Genomic DNA, 20000 nt, shown 5'->3' on the forward strand with positions numbered 1-20000 from the left:
CTCGGGAGGTCAAGTGAAACATTGTTCGGGAGGCTGACTTATGACCCAAGATTTCCTCCTAGGATGACCTCCAACCCTTGACCCTACCAAACACCTATCGGGTCACAGCGAAACCCTGGTCACACGCCGACGGCATCGAGTTCCAAGTTACTCGTGTATTCTCACTTCGACCATGACTAATGTATGTGGGAGTGACACTTATATAAGTCACTCGGTCTATGACCTTCTTGCGGGGAGGAACTCGAGAGGGACTCACACTTAAAACAAAAAGGATAACGTATCCTCACGGTTCCACAGATCCTTCCCCTTTCCCAGCGCCGGGAGTGATCGTCACAGAGTAACCGACGGGTGACCGATATCCTACGGAAAGTCCTCGTCGCACATGGTAGCTAGTTTGCCTGTTTCACCAAGTCCTTCGCCAGGACTCGCCTCTGGTCGGCGCGGCCCCGTTGCCTCACATCTCCTGGTGCACCGCCGTGGTGACGGCCTGCAGCGCCGACGGGTCGTAGCCCGGGTAGGAGTAGGAGGCGGCGGCGGCGGCGGCCATGTTGGGGAAGTGGTGCAGGAGGGACGTCGCGTCGGGCTTCAGGTGCTGCGCCAACATTTCGGGCTTCATCATGTTGTGTCGGGGGGCCATGCTCCCCAGGCTCGGGTCGTAGCCCATCTTGGTCGGGTCGTAGCCCATCTTGGTGGGGTCGTAGGTCATCTTGGCGACGTACATGGCGCGCATGTCGTGGCCGGTCGGGTCGAAGTGGTGCGACATGACGGAGGCCTCGCCGTGGGGTCCCAGGAGGAGGTCTCTGCAATGCACGGAGAATATTAGTCATTTGGCACACATACCTAAATAAAGACCCCTGAACACGCATATGTATAATTTATCAATGGAAACAACTATTTTGTTTAAACATGCATGTACACAAACACCCACCCACCCACCCACCCACACCCACACCCACACACACGCATAAACACACACACGTGCATACAATCATATACACGCACATCTTACATGCTTTCACTCCTCGATTTCATAGCCGTGAAATTACTTCCAGGTCGTCCGTCTTTGCAATAAACACATGCACACACCAAAGAGACCTTCCCTCACCACCTCAACACAAATTACAACTCAAGTATAATATCAACCAGATAGAAAACACATGGGATGACACACAAATAATGCTTAAAAAATGGCTGCGAGAGAAATAGAGCGCGCACAAACAAAAAAGACAACGAAGAGATAAAGACAATATTCACAATTCGCACAATAACATAAAAAATCGTAAGTAGTGCGAATAAAGCAAGCAGTGCGAATAATAACAATATATATGAGACGGGTCAAGAAGAAAGGCAGTGCGAATAATAACAATATGAAACGGGACAAGAAGAAAGGCAGTGCGAATAATAAAAATATGAAACGGGGCAAGAAGAAAAGCAGTGCGAATAATAACAATATGAGACGGGTTAAGAAGAAAGGCAGTGCGAATAATAACAATATGAGACGGGTTAAGAAGAAAGGCAGTGCGAATAATAACAATATGAAACGGGGCAAGAAGAAAAGCAGTGCGAATAATAACAATATGAAACGGCAAGAAGAATGGCAGTGCGAATAATAACAATATGAGACGGGTCAAGAAGAAAGGCAGTGCGAATAATAACAATATGAAACGGGTCAAGAAGAAGAGCAGTGCGAATAAGAAGAGTCAGTAAAACAATGGCGGCGAGGGAGGAGACAGCGAGGCAACACTTCCACGTATTTCTCCAGGAGTGCCGTCTCGTCTCCCTCTTTGCACGGTGGATCTAGGGGTAATAAAGCGGCGGCGTCTCATTCCCTGGATGAACCTGGCATCCTCGCTGCCACCCTTAGGTTCCATTTTACACCCCGCGGTTCGCATTCGAATGGTTCGTTGTAGGATCATAAATGGGATTGGAATGTCGCCGTGAGCTTACGCAAGTACACCATTTTTCCCCTTCGATTTTCCTTTGTTTCGTCTTTTCGTTAGTGATCAGGAAAGTTTATCGACTTTTTTTTTTTTATAAAACTATACGAATCACTATAAACCAACCACGATATTTAACAAACATGCAAGCAAATCCAACAAAAACGCAGATTAAAAGAAACTCATATACAATAAGAATGCCAATCATTCCCATGACAATCGAAGCCGAAGTCGGAGCCAGTGCGGTGTCCGGGAGGCGCGAGCTGCGAAGGGGGAGTCGGGTGTCGGGTTGGGTTACCATCGAGGCAGCGCGGTTAACGAGACCCGACATAAATCTGTGAGTTTAGCCTCCAATAACTAATTAACTTGGTCTCTGCCTTAGCCACATAACTAATTTACGTCATAGAGACCGGTCACGGGAGAGTGCCAGTGGAATAACTTTTAAAAAATAGTTTCAGACATAGAATGGATTTTTTTTTATAAGAATATGAAGATTATAGTTTGCTTTTTAGGGATAAATGTGGTTTAAGTGTTTTAACAATCTCGGGAATACGTAGGCATGGCTGGCGTTTAATATTTACAAATGCGCATAACCACTGTCTTTTAGATCACATTATATATAATTATACTAATGGAACTAGCGCACTTTTCTGCAGCTCTATTTTCACTTGCATTTAAGCAAATATTATAAATCCAACACACTTCTGAATACTTAGAGTAACGATCTATAAATCACAGAAATATTTTCTCATTTGACAATCCAATTAATTTCTCAAGCACTAAAAGAAGGCCACCCATTTTCACACTTCACAGGGTTGCACTTGTTCCCAAAGAAGAGGAAGAAGTAAGGGAAGAAGACAAGTATGGAGGATGAGGAGAAGGAGGAAGAGAGGAAGATAAAGGAATGGGAATAGGAGGATGAGGTTAAGGATGAGGATGAGGAAGAAGAGGAAGGGGAGTAGGAAAAGATGATGAAGAAGAAGAAGATGGAGAAAAATAATAAGAGCAATATGAATAATGATGAAAATTATAATAATGATCATAATAATAGTAATAATAATAATAATAATAGTGATACCGATAATTATGATAATGATAATAATAATAATTATGATAATAATGATAATAATGATACCGATAATGATGATAATTATAATAATGATAATAATGATAATAATAATGACAATAATGACAATAATGATAATAATAATAATGATGATAATGACAAAAACAACAATAATAATAATAATAATGATAATGATAATAAAATCAGAAGAACAGGAAGAATAATAAAGAAGAAGAAGGAGAAAGAGGAGGAGAGAAAGATTATGAAGTAGAAATGAGAAAAAAAACAGTAAAGAGAAGAAACGAAAAATGCTCATTCTCATAATAATTTTCTTTTCGCAAAGCCATTCAACACCGTGGGCGCCTCATCCCGCTGTGACCTGATAACACATGTGACCCGGAGAAATTGGAAAATACCGAGATCAAGCCGGGGGTGACCCAGAACGGCCGGGGTCAACCACAAAAAGGTCAGCGACAGCTCAAACTTTGGCCACTTACATGTAAACTGAGTGTACGGGACATCAGTCAGCCCGCAGGCGACAGTACCCCCCCTCCTTCTCTTTTTCTCTCTTTCCCTTTTTCTTCCTATTTTCCTTCTCTGTTTTCCCCTCTTCTCTTTTCCCTCCTCTGTTTCCCTTTCTTGCGTTCTTTTTATTCCCCTTTCTCATCTTCGTCGTCTTCTCTTTCTCTTGTTGTACATTTAGAGTTTGATCATTTTCTGTATCGTGTATATTTTTTCCTTCTTTCCTCCCCCCCTTTTATTAAAAGTTTATATCTTTTCGTATTCTTATCTTCCCTTCGTTCGTCTCCGCATGTATCAGTTTTCTTATACTTCTCAATTCGGAATGTGAATTTTTAATGAGCTAAACTAACATGTGTTCGTTCCCTCACTCTACGACCACTAATTGCCTTTGCACCTGTTACTAAGTGCCTCTCTTTATTGCCTTCTCGCTTTCCCTTTAAATTCTTTTTGATTTTTTCATGCTATATCGATTACTAATTGGTTGTGATTTGACCTATCTTATCTGTTACTTTTATTAACGTCTTCTGGCCTTCGTACTTTTTGGGATACTGTAATTGTTAAAAGTCTTTCTCTCTCTCTCTCTCTCTCTCTCTCTCTCTCTCTCTCTCTCTCTCTCTCTCTCTCTCTCTCTCTCTCTCTCTCTCTCTCTCTCTCGACCATCCGTCTAATATCGCAATTACTTATCCTTTTATCTTGTCTGACTCCATTTTTTTCTTCCTTTCCCTTCCTCCTTCTCCTTCTCTAAGTCTTGAACCAACTCTTTTATAAATTAGTTTTTGCTCTCTCACGTGTTTTTTGTTTACGTACGTGCGTTGACGCTCATGGGTATGCATGCGTTCGTATGCGTTCGTGAGACGTAGATTCGAATGCGTCTATCTGTGTATTGGGTCTCGTTTCATCGCCCGATGAGGGGGATTATAGATAGCATTTGTTTTGGTTCGTTTATGACACAAAAGGCCCCACGCTTTATTATTATTATTATCATGCTCGTGACCCAAGTAAGAGGGGGGGAATTAAAGACTATCTATATTCGACGATGCTATGTAAAATAGGCAGACTTTAAGACCAGCCAGAGACGGTATCTTGCAACTTTGTTATGACAGATGATAACGCCGACAGTTTGCATAATATAGTGATCATCGAGGGACTTTGCTTCCTTGGTTCTGTTGTTGGATAATGGCGAATCGCGCTCCGCATTCTTATTCCCTTACGCCAAGACTAAAGAGAGAGATGTAAGACCATTCAAATTGGCACATAGATAACATCGCAAGCAAGCAAGCAAGCAATATAATCATGAAAAGAATTACTTCGCCGACAAGGGGGTCATTCTATAATGAACAGTTGCATGTATGTAAATTTCTGATTTTTTTTTCCTCCACATGGGCACTTATCAGAAGCAAATGAGCGCTCTATCGCTAGCAGAATCTCCTGCACTCCGTTGCAAATGGCCAGTGCATTATACGATTCGTTGCAAGCAGGCACAGCGCGACGAGCCGGGTGTTTGGCCGAAAGCAAGCAGTCAAGCAGGCAGCACCCCCTTTCTACAAACAGACTCGGTCACAATAATAGCTAGCTTTGGATACAGTCGTAAGTGGTGCATGCCTGCCCTACCCCGACCTTCTACCCTCAGCTCCCTTACCCTACCCCCCCCCCCCTCCCCAGAACCACCCTAACTCCCCCCCCCACAGAACCACCCTAACTCCCCCCCCCCAGACCCCCCCTACCCCCCCCCCCCCACAGAACCCCCCTACCCCCCCCCCCCCAGAACCACCCTAACTCCCCCCCCCCAGAACCACCCTAACTCCTCCCCCCCCTTCCCCAGACCCTTCTCCCAACCCCCCCTATCCCTTCCCTCCCCCGCTTCCCCTATACCCCTCCTCCCCCAGAGCCCCCCTGACAGCGGCACTCACGCACCATCTGAGCTGATATATGGCCGACCCCTGTGGCCCTCCCAGCCCCCCCCCTCCTCCCCTCGCCCGCCTTGCCCTGGCACTAGCCCGCTTTTTTGTGGCCTCGGGCGAAACCGCGCTCTGAAGAAATTGTTCTGTGGCCTCCCAATATGCGCTGTAATGGCCTTACGCTATCTTGCTTCTCGGTGTTTGCTTTGCGTTTTATTCTGCATATACACATATATACTTACTTTCTCTCTCTCCCTCTCTCTCTCTCTCTTTCTCTCTCTCTCTCTCTCTCTCTCTCTCTCTCTCTCTCTCTCTCTCTCTCTCTCTCTCTCTCTCTCTCTCTCTCTCTCTCTCTCTCTCTCTCTCTCTCTCTCACTCTCTCTCTCTCTCTCTCTCTCTCTCTCTCTCTCTCAAATACACCACACGAGCGCAGACGCACAGCCTTATCAAGCATACGTAGGCATAAGTATCTAACAATACATAAACTATACCACCACACCACCTATATATAGTTCAACTTGAGGCCTCCTCGTCTGGTGTGTGGTCTAGTTCCAGTGCCACCTGTTTAACACTGGCATATGCTTGGTTTCCTTCCCCTTTCCTTTTCCTGGTTGCCTTTGAGAGGCTGGGTTAACCAAAGGGGGGATATGAGAAGCCCCCTTTTTTATTTAAGCCCCCTTTTTATGCAATGATGATCTACGTTCATAATATATCTTTTATTGAAAAAAAAAAATAGAAATGATTATCAGTTAACGAAAACGAATGGATATGCACAGTCAAATAAACAAACATTAATATGAAAAACGACAACAACACTAACAACAACAATAACAACAGAACAAAAACAACAACACACCTCATCAACTCAAAAATACTCATCCTAAAAAAACAAAAAACAAAAAAATCTTCACTATCATTCTCAAGGGGGGGGAAAAACTAAGGGTCTTAGCACTACCAGTGAGTGTGCCTAAGGGGGTGCATGCGGTGGAGTTGCGACACCATAAACCCTAACACCATACCCCGTCACCACAAGTCACCACAAGTGTCGCGGTCGCTTCCTGCCCGGGCCTTTGAAAACGGCCGTAAGGAAACAGTAAGTATTTAGTCCTTCCTGTTAATGTCTTTTAAATGCACGTGGCGCCGAGGGAAGGAGATAAGGGAACAGATAAACAGGTAGTGTGAGATACTGACATGTAAATGATACATGGAGATACATCTGTAGTCTTGATGTATTATGTTTATGTATCAATTTGCATACGTGTCTGTCTCTGTCTTTCTATCAGTCTCCCCATCTGTCTGTCTACGCGTTTAAGCTTTTTATCTTTCCATCTACCGAAAAAGATACAGGGATAAAAAGATAGGTGGATAGGTAAAAACACACACAGAGACACAGACACAGACACAGACACAGACACAGACACAGACACAGACACAGACACAGACACAGACACAGACACAGACACAGACACACACATACACACACAACCATAAACACATACATATATACATATGCATGTATATTTATATAGATAGATATATAGAAAGGTAGGGACGTATGTAAATAAATATATAGATAGATAGTTAGGTAGAAAGATAGGTAGGTAAATAGATAGGCTAATTGAAAGATCGGAATAAATATAAATAAGTAGCCAAACAAACAGATAAATATTTCGACAGGTAGATTTTAATAATTATAATAATAATAATAATTACAAAAATAATAAAGAAAAAAAATCAAATCTATTAAAAAAATCTTAAAAGACACATTAATCTCGAAGTCAGCGGAAATACCAGAAAGAAATTTGAGAGTTATGTCAGAAATACCGTTTTTTCTCTCTCTCTCGCTTGAATATATAATGATCCTGTGGTTAACTCTGGTGCCTGTGTAATAAATGGGGACAGAATGTGAGTAATGAGGCTGTGCCAAAGGCCGATAATTACTTGTTAATTTGGTATGGTTTTTGTTGTTATTTTTGTCATCATCTTCATTGTATAATTGTTATTATCGTTATTATTATTATTCATGTTATTATTTTTGTTATTATTATTATCATTATTATTATATCTATCGTTATCGTTATTATGATTATTGTCATCGTCATTATCATTATTACTATTATCATTTCATATTGGTATATCATTATATTATATATATTATATAATATTATTATTATTATTACTCTTATCATCATATTATTATTATTATTATTATCATCATTATTATTATTATTATTATCATTATCCTTACTATTACCATTATCATTATTGTCATTATTATCATCATTATCATTACTATCATTATTAATATCATTATCATTACTATCATTATCATTATCATCACTATTATCCTTATCCTCATTATCATTACTATTACTATTATCATCCTCATCCTCATCATTATCCTTCTTTCCGAAACGTGGTTCCAGGACCGTAAAAAAATAAGGGACAGGAATTCGAAGGACCACGTTAAGGGTGCTCCTTGAGGGCTACCGATGATTTATCCGAAGTGTTACCTTATCCGCCGCGTGTTATGCTATGCCACAACACATGTCACGAACGAAACCCCATGCCTCCTCCCCCCTCCCCCTCGCTCTCTCTCTCTGTCTGTCTCTCGCTCTCTCTGTCTCTGTGTCTACACCCTTCTCATTCCTTTGGGTTAGCTTTTGGTCTCTGTCTCTCTGTCTCTCTCTCTTCTCTCTTCCTTCTCCTCCTTCTCTCTCTCTCTTTGGGTGTTTCCTCTCTCTCTCTCTCCCTCTCTCTCTCTCTCTCTCTTTCTTTCTTCTCTCTCTCTCTCTCTCTTTCTCTCTCTCTCTCCTCCTTCTCTCTCTCTCTCTCTCTCTCTCTCTCCTCCTCCTTCTCTCTCTCTCTCTCTCTCTCTCTCTCTCTTTCTCTCTCTCTCTCTTTCGCTCTCCACCCTTCTCATTCCTCTGTCTCTCTCTCTCTCTCTTTCTCTTCTCTTGGTATCCTTCCTTCTCCTCCTCTCTCTCTCTTTCTCTTCTCTTGGTACCCCTCCTTCTCCTCCTCCTCCTCTCCCCTCCCCTCCAGGATTCCTCGTTGGTACCTCGCCGTCCCTCTGTCTCCCCTCTATGACCCCCCCTCCCCTCTATTCCCCCACCCACCCCCTCCTTTCTACCACCCTCTCGCTTTGGTTCGCACAAGCGCCCCTTTTTCTTTGTCCTTTTTTGTATCTCGATTTTTTTTTTAGAATTTAGAAAACAAAATTAAAACAAAATCCCATTATGTTGTATTTGTCTCAGTGTCTGTATTTTCGTCTGTCTGTATTTTGTTTTGTCTTTCTGTCTGTCTCTTCTCTTTATTGCGTGTGTGTGTGTGTGTGTGTTTGTGCAAGCTTGTGATTGTGTTACTATAGGAAAAATCATATAGTTTTATTAATATAACTAATAAAAAGTTTTGTATTTGCTTCCTTCCTAAAAAAGAAAAACAACAACAACAACATTGTAACGATACCATATGATAAAACTAAAGATAATGCTAAAGATAGAAAAGGCTTACCTAATGTCACTGGATATCTTTATTAACACATTTTTTTTTTCACCCAAATAATTACATCGTCCCATTATATAGCAGTCTATTTATATTCACTTCAATACACGAACACTAAAGCATTTTTATTGCGTAAAGTCAGTGATATGAGATTTTATATCAAGCGGCCATTTCACTCCATCATTAAAAGATAACCTACAGTTGTTTGTCTAGGAGATAAGGCTCTGATATCCAATTAAGCATTAATTAAATAAACTATCCGGTTTGAATGACCTCGATATTGCGTAGTATTTGCTTATGTATCGACGCGTAGGTCTGTTCAAATAGAATGTACTGTGTTTATAGGCACGCAGACACACAAGCACACACACACATACATATACGCATACAAACTCACACACACACACACATGGATATATATATATATATATATATATATATATATTATATATATATATATATGTATATTATATATATATCCATATGGATATATACATACATACATACATACATATATATATATATTATATATATATGTATGTATATATATATATGTATGTGGTATATATATATATATATAATATATATATATATATCTATATACACATATATATATATACATATACATATATATATATATATATATATATATATATATATATATATATATATATATATATATATATATATAAACTCTTTCTTAAAAAAAATACATGACGGAAATAATGATTCTCAAAAAATGCTTCTAAAGGAACGAAAATGTCCTTAGAGCTCTCTCTCTCTCTCTCTCTCTCTCTCTCTCTCTCTCTCTCTCTCTCTCTCTCTCTCTCTCCCTCTCTCTCTCTCTCTCAAGCGAGGGGGGGGGGGAGAGCTGGAGACGAGCTCAGCTTACTCGTGTTTTAATTAAAGTAACAGCAAGTCATAAGAGGAGAACCTGATCTCTCACTACCCGCCAAAGGAGAGTGGGAAGGTACCCAGGGCGGTGGCCAGCGCTCTCCGAATGCTCGCGCCGAGAGGAGAATTCTTATCTTGTCACTCTAAAGCCTTTTGAATTGAGTCTTACGAGTGTGGAAGTGTGGCTCGAGTGCTTTAATTTCGGTTGGCGTTTGAGGGTATCGCGATAAATAAAAAAAAAAAATCGAAGGAGGTGTATTCAAGGTTGAGTCGAAACCTGTGCCAGAGGGCGGGGAACGAAGGCGTTCGAACACAGTCTCTAGCACTGGAGGCTGATTTTTAGTGCGAGGGAAAACTGCCAGAAGGAAATTGATATAAAAACGGTGCCTTTTCTTCTACATATATCTTCCGTCTAGTGAAAGGTGATACGGTGTTTTATCTGCTTTGAAAGTAATTATTTATCTAGGGGAATATACTTGTTGATACGTTGTAGATATGCGGAGTATATTGTATCAAGTGGCGACCTTATGAAACACGTGGATGAAACAAATGAATAAATAGAAAATAATGAATGAATGAATAAATAGAAAATAATGAATGAATGAATAAATAGATAAACAAATAAATAGAAAAGAATGAAGAATGAATAAATAGATAAACAAATAGATAAGTAAATGAATAAATAAATAAAGGAATAACCAAATAATTGAATAAACACACGTAAACAGATAGATAGATGAATAAATAAATAAATAAACAGGAAACACGAAATAATTACTAAGAAACAGTTGTAAACTAAACAAAATGTGATAAACAGCGACACAACCTGATGATGTGCGAAGGGAGAAGAGAGAGACGAGAAGAGGCAGAGAAGATGGGAAAATGATATATGCGGAAAATGGGGGAAAAAGAGGAAATAAACATGTCATACAATTTAAATTAGTAACAGATAGACGGAGAGTTGAAAGTCATATAGTTGAAAAAAAAAAAATCATTCACATTTTTCCCTATTGTGACAACCTAAATCATCCTAATTAATTAATGGAGATGATATTATCTCTCTCTATAAAACCATACCGTAAATGAATATAGCATTAATATATTCTACAAACAGTTTTAATTCTACATATCAAATTTACATGAAATAATTGGTAAGTAAAATAGTCCCATGATTAAGCCATCATTGAAATGCTGCTGGGAAAGCGAATCATTTTCATCGAGTTTTGATATCAAGAGTAAGAGGAACTCCAGCATCAAGACGAGAGTGTGAGTTGTATTCATCATATCGCAAATTGTAATAAATCTCTGTTTGTTAATTAGATTAAAAAGCTATCTATTTTTGTATCTCTCTCTCTCTCTCTCTCTCTCTTTTTCTTCCACACACGTGCATACATACACACACACACACACAGATATATATATATATATATATATATATATATATATATATATATATATATATATATATATATATATATATATATATATATATATATATATATATATATAAATACATACATACATTCATACACATGCATACATAAACACGCTAAAGATGAACCAACTAAAAATATCCATCCACACAAATTTCCACCAAACCAATCTATACAACCAATCTATTTCTTCCACTCTCCCTTTCCCTCTCCCCTCCCCACTTTCTCTTCATAATTTCCTTTTTCGTTTTTCTTTTTTCAAAACCTCTCTCTCTCTCTCTCTTGCTCTGGGTCCTCGCTTGAGTCCCCGAGCTTCCCGCCTGAACGCTAACATTCATCATGGCAACTCGAGAATAATGTAATTGCCAATATATCACAAAGCAAACGGCACTGCTGTCCGGCGATTCAATAAATCAGGGTCGTATTCTGTCGGGGCTGGCTTCCCCAAGAGGGCTTTGAGGCTTTTGGGAGAGAGAGGCAGACAGAGAGAAAGAGAGAGAGAGAGAGAGAGAGAGAGAGAGAGAGAGAGAGAGAGAGAGAGAGAGAGAGAGAGAGAGAGAGAGAGAGAGAGAGAGAGAGAGAGAGAGAGAGAGAGAGAGAGAGAGCAAGAGAAAGAGAGAGAGAGAGAGAGAAAGGGAGACATAAAAAACATACATAACTAGGCAAATAGAAAGAGAATGGAGAAAATAAAGAGATAGAGATAGAGAAAAAGGGACAGAGAGAAACAGAAATAAATAGAAAGACAGACAGATTGAGAGAGACGATACGGCTTGTCAGTTGAGGGTCTGTCTCACCGATGCCCTTGCATGTTGATCAATACTCGGATATTATCATCTTGTTTAGTCGTTGACATGGCTTGATTCTCATCCTTTCCTTTAAGATTATGTTTCTCTCCGGTGCATAGTCGCCACACTCCTATCACCTCCTCAAGAACAATGCCGTAATTACAATAAAGTTACCTCGGTTAATGAAATATACCAAAAGACTTCACAATAAACAAAGAAAATCACAAATAAAAAAAATCAACACAAGAAAAAACAACAACAACAAAATCAACAACAACCACACAGCATCAGCAGGGAAGTAAAAATACACAAGGCAACAAAAGCCCCCATTTATAGCACGTGCAATCACATTTCTAATCACATCTCGAGCATTACTCTGAAGGAAACATGCGTTCTTAATGCAACCTATATTTTTGTCATCATCTGAGACATGACTATTACACATAATAATACATTCTCTCCGTCCATATATAGATGGAATAAAACAAGGGAATTTGAGGGAAAGCTGATCCTATAAGGAGACTTATGTGCTATTTTGTTCCCCAAATCATGCGTCTAAATATGTATGTTTTTTTTAGTAGGTGAAGCAAGGATCATTTTGTGTGTGAGTGTGTGTGTGTGTGTGTGTGTGTGTGTGTGTGTGTGTGTGTTTGTGTGTGCATTGGCTGTGTATAGGTTATGCTCTTTCTGTATTTATATCCGCGTGTTAGTGATATTACTGTCTTTTTTTATATCGTTGTGGGTTGGGATTAGGTGTTATTATCGTCTTTCCTCGTCTCTCGTGTTTCTGTATTTATAGTTTTTTTTTCTCTGTTATTCTATTCTTGTTTTTGGTTTTGTTCTCTCCTTTGTTTATTAATTTTCTTTTTTTTCTCTCTCATCATTTTACCCTTCTTTACGTACTTTCTCTTCGCCGTCTCTTTTCTCTCTTTTCAACCCTTTTCCATTTCTTTTTTTTCTTCTGTTCCCTATTTCCTCTTTCTCGTTGTCTTTCGGCTTTTTTCCCTTTCCCTTTCCTATTTTATCCCCTTCTTCCCACTCGATCCCTCCCACTTTCCTTCCCTTCCCACCCACCTCTTCCCTTTCCGTCTACCCCTCTTCCTCTCCTCCTCTCATCTCATCCCTTCCTTCACTCTTTCACTCTCCTTTCCCTCCTTCCAATTCTCCCTCCTCCTTCTCATCCCCTTCCCCTCCCCCTTCCAACATCCCTCCTCCTTCCTCCAACCCCTTCCGTTCCCCCTCCCCCCTTTTCCGTTCCCTCTCCCCCTTCCAACTCCCCCTCCCTTTTCCGTCCCCCCTCCCCCTTCCAACACCCACACCCCCTTTCCGTCCCCCCCTCCCTTTTCCGTCCCCCCCTCCCTTTCCATCCCCCCCTCCCCCTTCCTTTCCGTCCCCCCCCTCCTCCTTCCAACACCCCCTTCCGTTCCTCCTCCCCCCCTCCCTCAAGCGAGAGGGGGAGTTTCTCACGTTCGAGTTCGTCTGTTGTCGCTAGTTAATTTACTCGAAACAATTAATCATTCGCGCCCCCAGGGGTAATTTGAGCTCGCGAGTACCCGCTGTCATAAGTGAGCTCGGGAGATGCACATGTGGGGAGGGAGGGGGAGGGGGAGGTGGGAAGAGGAGGGGGGGAAAGGAGGAGGTGAGTAGGGGAGGGAGGGAAAGGAGGGGGGGAGGGGAGGGGAGGGAAGAAGGGGAAGGAGGGGGATATAAATGAGAGGGGAAGGGAAATAGAGGGAGAGGGGAGATAAGGGAGGGATATATGAGGGAGAGGGAGATAGGGAGGAGATAGGAGGAGGGGAAGGGAGGGGAGAAAGGAGGGAATGGAAAGGAAGAGAAGGGAAGATGAGGAGGGAGGAGAGGGGAGGAAAGGGAGGGGAAGATGAGGAGGGAGGAGATGGGAGACGGGAGGGGAAGGAGGGTAAGATGAGGAGGGAGGAAGGGGAGGGAAGGGAGGGTAAGACGAGGAGGGAGGAAAGGGGAGGGAAAGGAGGGGAAGATGAGGAGGGAGGAGATGGGAGTAGGGGAGGGAGGGGAGAGAGTGTAGCAAGGAGGGTAGGGAGGAATGGGAGAGGGGAGAGGAGGGGAGGGAGGGGAGAAAACGGACGAGAAGAGAGAAAAAAGAGGAGAAAAGAGGGGAGGGATAGGAAATCATTATGCACATAGACATGCCCTTTCTTGGGTGAAGTCAGGAATCGTTGCATTTTGTTTTACGTCAGTGAGTCATGTAGAATGATTCATGTGGAATGACTTACGGTCGGTCCATCGACTCGTGACATGGTTTTGTTATCATCATTATCATCACGATCTCTCCTTCTCATCATCATCATCATTATTATCATACCATCTCTCCATCTCCTCCTCATTATCAGCACTATCATAATCATTATCATCATCATTACCATCTTCTTCCCCTTCCTCCTCCTCCTCCTCCTCCTCCTCTTCCTCCTCCTCCGTAAGAACTACTCCACTAACATCTTTAAAAACAAACAAACAAACAAAACAACAACATACTTCGCCCTCCTTAATTCTAAAAAAAAAAACAGAGTTCAAGAAAAACGTCAAAAATTAAATATATAAAAATCCCACCAAAATTATATACATCTCGTCTTTCTCAAACCCCATTTATCACGCTCTGATTCCCATTCAGGAAGAACAAAAGAACGAAAGATAAACTGACTTTGAGATCAAGAATAAACAGCGATGTTCTTTTATGTAGATAGTAAGAGAGAGAGAGAGAGAGAGAGAGAGAGAGAGAGAGAGAGAGAGAGAGAGAGAGAGAGAGAGAGAGAGAGAGAGAGAGAGAGAGAGAGAGAGAGAGAGAGAGAGGGATAGAGATAGAGAGAGGGGGAGAGAGAGAGAGAGAGAGAGAGAGAGAGAGAGAGAGACTAAGACAGAGGAGATAGAGATAGAGAGAGGGGAGAGAGAGAGAGAATGAAAGAGAGAGAAAGAGAGAGAGAGAGAGAGAGAGAATCCGAATGAGAATTTGACGTTGAAGCATAAAGGGAGATAAGGAATAATATGAAAATCAACTATAAAGGAATAAGAAAATAAAATGAATAGCAAAGGTGATTATAGAAAAAAAAATGAAATAAAAAAAAAATCTTCAAAACTACACAAACAAAAACCAAATACTCAAAAGCAAAGAAAAAGAAAATACACAATAATAAAAGAAAAAAACGAAAGAAAAATAGAACGAAACTAAACATAATCCCTCAAAAAAAAGGAAAGACAAAAAAAAAAAAAAAAAAAAAATCCATGACGCATTAACCCAGCGGTCTCTAGTAGAACGCAGTGTTGCCAGATCCTAATGACAACTCCCGGGGCCACGATCCCAAACGTTTCCACATGAAGTTAGTGACTAACGTACTTATATGACTCGGAGGACCTCGCCGTCGCCGCCGCCAGAGCCACCCAGGCAGACATATGGTAACATTTTTTTCGGCATTTGATTGCGTTAGCGAATTCTTTGAAAAAATAAAAGGAGAATTTAGGATCTCGACGTGCTTATTTTCGCATATTTGATTTTTTTTTTTTTTTTTTTTTTTTTTTGGGGGGGGGGGGGGGGGTGGGTGGTTTGGTAAGATAAGTGCTCTTTCGTGCGCTTTCTTAAGACGACGAGAATGTGGAATAAGATAGAGACATAAAGCTTTTAGAATTGCACCGTTGATAGAAGGTATGCAAATGGGTAAACGCAAGATGATTCACTCATGAACGCAAACATTATAAATCCTTTTAATCTCAAACATCCGAAGATATGACTCTCCTATCCTCACTACTCTGCTCCCAACTATTCCCAAATTGATTAATAAAGATGGATAAATGGATAAGTAAATCGAGAAAAAAAAATGACACATGACCGGAGTTAAACAGACAGACAGACAGACAGACAGACAGCCTCTTGCAATCTCACAGACAGACAAGACCGACAGACAGCTTTCTTCAACTCAGACAAGCAAACAGCCCGACGAGCAGACAACCTCTTAAAACTCGCGAAACAAGACATAAACAAGACAAACAGACAGCTTCTTTAAACAAACTTACGAGACAGACAGACAGACAAACAGACCGCTTCTTTAAACAAAATTACGAGACAGACAGACAGACAGACAAAGAGACAGACAAACTCCTTACGCCCATGAGACGGTGACACAGACAGCCTTCTTATATCCGTGAGACAGACAGCCCTATTAAACTCACGACACTGAGAGACAGACAGCCTTCTCCCTTTCTTTGGCGCCGTCAAGAGTCATCTCAAGCCATGAGTTAAGGGTCTTAAGAAGATGAAAAAGCAAGAGGAGGTAATGAGGGTCAGGTCCTTCGTGGAAATGAAATAAAGAACGATTGGATAAGAAAAAGAGGAACAGATATATAACAGTAACATGAAAATGAGTGAGAGATTTTCGATTGGAATAGAAAAAGGGGTTATTAGATATAAAAGAAAGGATAGTTTTGAAAAGAGGAAGAATGATTTTAAAAAAAAGTAACGGAAAATAGTTATTGAAAATAAACGAGCTACGAAAAAGGAAAGGAGAGTTTTACAGCGAGAGAAAAAGAACAAAAAAAGAACAAGAAAAAAAAGATGGAGCCATTTTAAGATGCAAAGAATTGTCAGAAAAGAAAAATATAAAGAAATGTAACAATATCCATGATAAGAATACCCAAAAGAGAAAAAACTAAAAACTTTAAAAAAAAATCCAATAGTTATAACGAAGGGAAACAAAGGGTTTATAACAAGGCCATTACCAGTGACTCCAGCCTCCCCTGGGAAGGATGATGGATCGCTCCCTCACCCCCTTCCCCCTCCTCCCCCCCTCTCTAACTCCCAAGCAAGAGGGGAGGCGAGGGATAGGGAGGAGAGGGAAGGGAGGGAACCAGAGGGAGGAAGAGGAGGATGAGGGATAGGGAGGAGAGGAAAAGGAGGGAACTAGAGGGAGGAAGAGGACGATGAGGGAGAAAGGGAGGGAATTGGAGCAAAGAGAGGGAAGGAGGGAGGAAGGAAGAGGGAGAAAGGGGGGGAATTGGAGCAAAGAGAGGGAAGGAGGGAGGAAGGAAGAGGGAGAAAGGGGTGGAATTGGAGCAAAGAGAGGGAAGGAGGGAAGAAGTAAGAGGGAGAAAGGGAGGGAATCGGAGCAAAGAGAGGGAAGGAGGGAGGAAGGAAGAGGGAGAAAGGGAGGGAATTGGAGCAAAGAGAGGGAAGGAAGGAGGAAGGAAGAGGGAGAAAGGGAGGGAATTGGAGCAAAGAGAGGGAAGGAAGGAGGAAGGAAGAGGGAGAAAGGGAGGGAATTGGAGCAAAGAGAGGGAAGGAAGGAGGAAGGAAGAGGGAGAAAGGGGGGGAATTGGAGCAAAGAGAGGGAAGGAAGGAGGAAATAAGAGAGATAAGGAGGGAGTTAGAGAATGGAGATGGAAAGAGGAGAAAAAGAAGAGGGGGAGGTAAGTAAAGAGGAGAAAATGATATAGAAAAAAAGAAAGAAGAGCGAATGGAGTAAGGAAAAACTAAAGAAAAAAGACGTAACAAACGAGTAAAACACACATTATACAAACAAAGGAACCCGAGAGGAAGAGGAAAAATAAAGACAGAATCGTAACAAACACGAAAACACACATACAAAATAACCGATAAGAAATAAAAAATAAAAACAAAGACAGAATCGAAACATAAAAAACACACACACCACAACCGATAAAAACAACACACTCAAAGCAAATCCAGCGAGAAAAGAGGATAAAAAGGGTAGGTACATGTCACCCCCCCCCCCCCGCGCCCAGAAGACGACAGTCCTGAAGAACCACCCCTACCCACCCCCCTCCAATTCCCCCTTCCCCCTTTCCCTCCCCCCACCACCCACCCCCACCTCTCCCACCCCACCCCCTCCCCCTCCCCCGCCCCCACCCCTTTCTTCCCCCTCTCCCCACTCCCCTTCCCCTACACCTTTCCTCCCCTTCCCCCACTCCCACACCTTTCCTCTCCCACCACCCCCTCCTCTCCCCCTACCACCGTCCCGTCCCCATTCCCCCCCTTCCCCCACCCCCTACCCCCACCCCTTTCCTCCCCCACCCCTACCCCCCTTCCCCCCCTTCCCCCCCCCAGCCCACCGTATATCATCAGCCGGGCATCAAAGGGCTCAATTCAGTGTCCCCGATAAGTGTGGTATTCATCGTGTTTGTTTTGATAAGCGAGTCCGGAATGTCTGGCGACTTGATCGAGACTTGACTTGAGGTGGGGGGCGAACTTGGGAGGCTCGTCTTTACGGCTGGCGTTAGAGGACTTGCTATCACCCTATTTATTTTCGGAAGGATAGGAGATAAAGGACACGGCGATAGATATATATAACGGTAAATGGGAGAGAGAGAAAAAAAAAGGCGGGAGGGGGGGGGGAGGGGGGATATTAAGGAGGTGGGAGAAGGGAAGGGGGGAGAATGGTGATTATGAGGATTGTCAGGATTAATGATGGTGATTATGATTATGATGATGATAATTTTTATTATCGTATTGATTAATGTAATGATAATAGCAATGATAATAGCATGAAAATGAATAAATAATCATAATGATAATGGTGATAAAATAATAATCATAACAATAATACGAACCATAACTAACTAAATGAATCAAAGTTGATTTAATAACAAAAAATAAAAAATAAAAAAAGAGAAGAAAAGAGGGACCTCAACCTATCTCTCTTATCATGTGCATGCATGATCATGAGAATAAAGTCAACGCCATGAAATTAAGGAGAGGGTGTCTTGCATGACGAATAGCTCATCGGCAAACGAAAATGGGTTGCAAGGTTTGCCATTATGCAATTGCAAAATTTGGCATGTTTCAATTGCAAGATTTGACATGTTTCAATTGCAAGATTTGACATGTTTCAGTTGCAAGATTTGACATGTTTCAGTTGCAAGATTTGACATGTTTCAGTTGCAAGATTTGACATGTTTCAGTTGCAAGATTTGACATGTTTCAGTTGCAAGATTTGACATGTTTCAATTGCAAGATTTGACATGTTTCAGTTGCAAGATTTGACATGTTTCAATTGCAAGATTTGACATGTTTCAATTGCTGTCATTATCCAGAGTCTGTTTGGGAGAAAAGGTTTGGGTGATGATGGGATTAATGATGATGATTGTGATGATTTGTGATGGTGATGATGTGGTGAATGGTGATGATATTGATGATTAGTGATGATTTGTGATGGTGGTGGTGAAGATGATGGAGTTCTTCTTTTCCATCATCACAATGTCGATACAGTGATGATTTTGGCGGTGAGGTGATGATGATGATTATGATTGTAATGTTGTTAATAGCAGTAGTAGTAGTAGTTGGAGTATAAGTTTATAGAAATAGTGATGATAAAAAGATGATGATGATGATAAGAATAATAATGGGAATAATTATATCGATAAAAATTGTGATGATAATAATAATAATAATAATCATTATGATAATAATAATAATAATAATAATAATAATAATAATAATAATAATAATATTGATAATGATAATGATGACAATAATGATAATAATAATAATAATAATGATAATAATTATAATAACAACATTGATACTAAAGATGATAAAAATCATAATAATAAAGATAATGATTATAATCTTAATAATGTCAATGACAATGTTGACAACAATGATAATAAAGATAACAACAACAGCAGTGATAAAAATAACAATGATAATGTCAGCCATTACAGTAATAACAAAATCAAAACGAGAATAATGCCATTATCTGCAATGACGCATCAATCACATCAATTATCGAATCATTTCCAGAAATACATATCATAAAAAACATACCATTGACGTCCACATGAACAGGATAATACGAAAGGAAAAGAGAGAGAGAGAGAGAAAGAGAGAGAGAGAGAGAGAGAGAGAGAGAGAGAGAGAGAGAGAGAGAGAGAGAGAGAGAGAGAGAGAGAGAGAGAAAGAGAGACAGAGACAGAGTGAG

General features: G+C 40.9%; 1 protein-coding gene across 1 annotated transcript in view; it reads right to left on the reverse strand.

Annotated features, from left to right (window-relative positions):
- Positions 1 to 20000, reverse strand: part of LOC122248634 (homeobox protein SIX3-like) — a 36577-nt gene that overhangs the window by 345 nt on the left and 16232 nt on the right. Inside the window, exon 3 of the mRNA XM_086533296.1 lies at positions 1 to 800. This exon is cut by the window's left edge and continues 345 nt beyond it. Coding sequence (XP_086389422.1) covers positions 455 to 800 — 346 coding nt within the window. The 3' untranslated portion in view covers positions 1 to 454. The remainder of the gene's footprint in view (positions 801 to 20000) is intronic.

The sequence above is a fragment of the Penaeus japonicus genome, unplaced genomic scaffold (assembly GCF_977035675.1).
Source record: "Penaeus japonicus unplaced genomic scaffold, GWHDUDI00000001_assembly GWHDUDI00000039, whole genome shotgun sequence".
Classification (NCBI taxonomy): domain Eukaryota; kingdom Metazoa; phylum Arthropoda; class Malacostraca; order Decapoda; family Penaeidae; genus Penaeus; species Penaeus japonicus.